Source organism: Montipora foliosa, chromosome 2 (assembly GCF_036669935.1).
Source record: "Montipora foliosa isolate CH-2021 chromosome 2, ASM3666993v2, whole genome shotgun sequence".
Lineage (NCBI taxonomy): Eukaryota > Metazoa > Cnidaria > Anthozoa > Scleractinia > Acroporidae > Montipora > Montipora foliosa.
The window spans coordinates 38,027,943-38,030,442 of NC_090870.1; the positions used below are offsets into that span (position 1 = coordinate 38,027,943).

Below are 2,500 nucleotides of genomic sequence, written 5' to 3' on the forward strand. Positions count from 1 at the left end.
TTTAATGAAATTATACTCGACTTGTAACTTAACGATATAAAGACTCATAGATTTCTATCTTTAAGTTCACAATGAGTTTTGTAACTCTGGCAGCACTTTCCCGGTTCATATGTAGCACTAAGAATAATAGGTTATTTGATTGGTACACAACTGAGATACTTATTAGGAAGAAAGTCTTCAACGACAACAGTCAACCTCCTGCTCAGCGTTGCATGGTTGTGACCCTCCAAGTAATCGTACTTAAAAGCCTTGTTTTGTCTCTTGACTCCATTGTTGGTGTTGGTTGTGGTTAGGAACCGGTCTTTACGGAATGCCCAAACCCATTTCTGCAAGGTTGACATACACTTTCAAAATTAGAGCTTGGTGAAGGGATATTAAATGCCAATTTTTTTCCAAAGGTCTATCGCGATAAGCTTAAGGTTTATATAAATTACTTATACTGTGGAAGCCACGTTTTTGTCATGTAGTTCTGTAAATTAGAACTAGATTTCCACTCTTCGCTGTCTTTTAGTTCTTCCAATTTGTCCATGTACTCTTTTTCTGTTCTTGCTCTTGCTACACTTCGTAGTTTGGCAAGTACGTTATGCTTGTCAACCGTCAAGCCATTGCTTGCTCTTGCGAGCCACCTTTCCCATGCCTGTTCACGGTGGAAATCACATATAACGATCTGAACGTCTGCAAAACAAAGCAGCAAGGATTAGTTTCAGGAAACTTGTTTTAAATAGTCTCTACATCTGCATGTCATTCTGACTCAACTTGAAGTCGCATTGATTGGACGTTCATGAATATCTCATAGGTAGGAGGAGGGGGGTGATTAGGGGTCAGTAAATCCGTCGATCCGTGCTAATTGTTCGCAAAATCCGCCAATACGCAGACTGATATTTTCACAAAAATCCTAATCCGCAGTACTGTTAGAGAAGTGAGCAACTAAGAACAATCGGTAACTTAACCGACGTTAACTGTTTATCTGCGCAGTCGTTCCTAACAAGAAAGTGGACCCTTTCGAGTTCTGATACGTCAGTTTCAGTCTCCTCCTGGTCAGAGCTGCTGTCATATTCAGTCACCTCATCGTCAGCATTGTCTGGCCGGAAACCGAAATCCTGGGGTCCTAGAGTCTTCTGGAGTCTGATCACTTTGAATGTCAAAGATGTGTTAGAGTGGTTATCACTTACACGCGCCCCTCAACGACTTTTTTCATATTTCGAAAGTAAAATTTAGGTGGACGTCAATTAAATGTTTCCGGGATGATTCTCCTGTTCTCTTGGCGGCAGTTGAATCCGTCATGGAAACATTTGATTGACGTCCGCCTAAATTTTATTTTCGAATATTAAAACATGTCGTTTAGGGGCGCGTGTTACCGTGATAACCGCTGTAAGCCAGTCTAGATCTAAGGTCAGGTAGAAATAAATGGAAACAGACCGCCAAGTTAATTTCCGCGAGCCGCACTTCAAACCAAACAAAATCCTCAATCCTCGCTGAAATATTGAAGAAATCCGTGATCCGCTGAGCGTTCAAAATCCGCCAATCCGCAAAATGTGTCCTCAAAATCCGAAATCCGACTAGTTTTTTTAGCCAAATCGGCCGATCCGCGAGACTGTTCACCCCTCTCTATGAGAGGAAGCCATTAATTCTTAATTTCTTTTTTACGAACCTGCATATAACCTTTCAATGGCAGACATTTGTTCCCCTGAGTAGTCAACCATAAGACAGGGAGGTTTCCACTTAGGATTCCATGACTTTAGGACCATGAGCGCTTCAAATATAGCGTCCGCCGTTTCACTTTGGACAACGAAGGAACCAACGATTTGATAATCGACGTTGGTCTTGACAACATCGCGGAAAAGAGGGAGGCTATACCGCGTGGTCTTGTAGGTAGCGTCCAGCATACAGATCTCGTTTCCATATCGCTCTAGCAATCGTTTCTGGTCTCTTGTTTGATGTACAAATAGGAACCCCTTTGTAGATGTTCTTACGATCTGTTCATCACCTTTGCTGTCGTTCTGGCCATCTCCACCGTCGTCTGTACGTCGCGGGCTTTCTTCCTCAATGGCATAAGTTGCATAAGGATGAAACTCGAATGAATTATCGGGTGAGGCCTCCTTCCAAAGTTCCATTTTCTTAAGAAGATCTTCTTGGTCAATTTTTGAAAACCTGTCTTTGGTCCCAGATTTGTAAATATGATTTCGTATGGTTGCCTTTGAAGGGAAAAACCGTCGATTTGTCAGCTGAGATGCCATTTGTCCACGATACAATTCGCGCTGGACATAATTCTTGACGTGGCGACGAATTTCGTTTTGTGATCTTACACCTGCACATTTTGGTAACGAGCCGCTTGTCTATACGCTGATAAAGACCACCAGCCTACAGAAGAACAATGAAGAATAACAGACTGTGACAGATTGTTGAATTCAATTTCAGGCGGTTAACTTTGTGAGAGGGAGGAGTGCTCTTTTCTTCGCTTTGTCGCTATCACGCAATTGCTGAACACTCTTCGTAACAA

General features: G+C 42.3%; 1 protein-coding gene across 1 annotated transcript in view; it reads right to left on the reverse strand.

Annotated features, from left to right (window-relative positions):
* LOC137991618 (uncharacterized) overlaps positions 1-2,237 on the reverse strand; it is a 2,699-nt gene extending 462 nt beyond the window's left edge. Inside the window, exons 1-3 of the mRNA XM_068836675.1 lie at positions 1,652-2,237; positions 951-1,132; positions 160-326 (exon numbers count right to left, since the gene is read on the reverse strand). Coding sequence (XP_068692776.1) covers positions 160-326; positions 951-1,132; positions 1,652-2,237 — 935 coding nt within the window. The remainder of the gene's footprint in view (positions 1-159; positions 327-950; positions 1,133-1,651) is intronic.
* Positions 2,238-2,500: the final 263 nt, after the last annotated feature.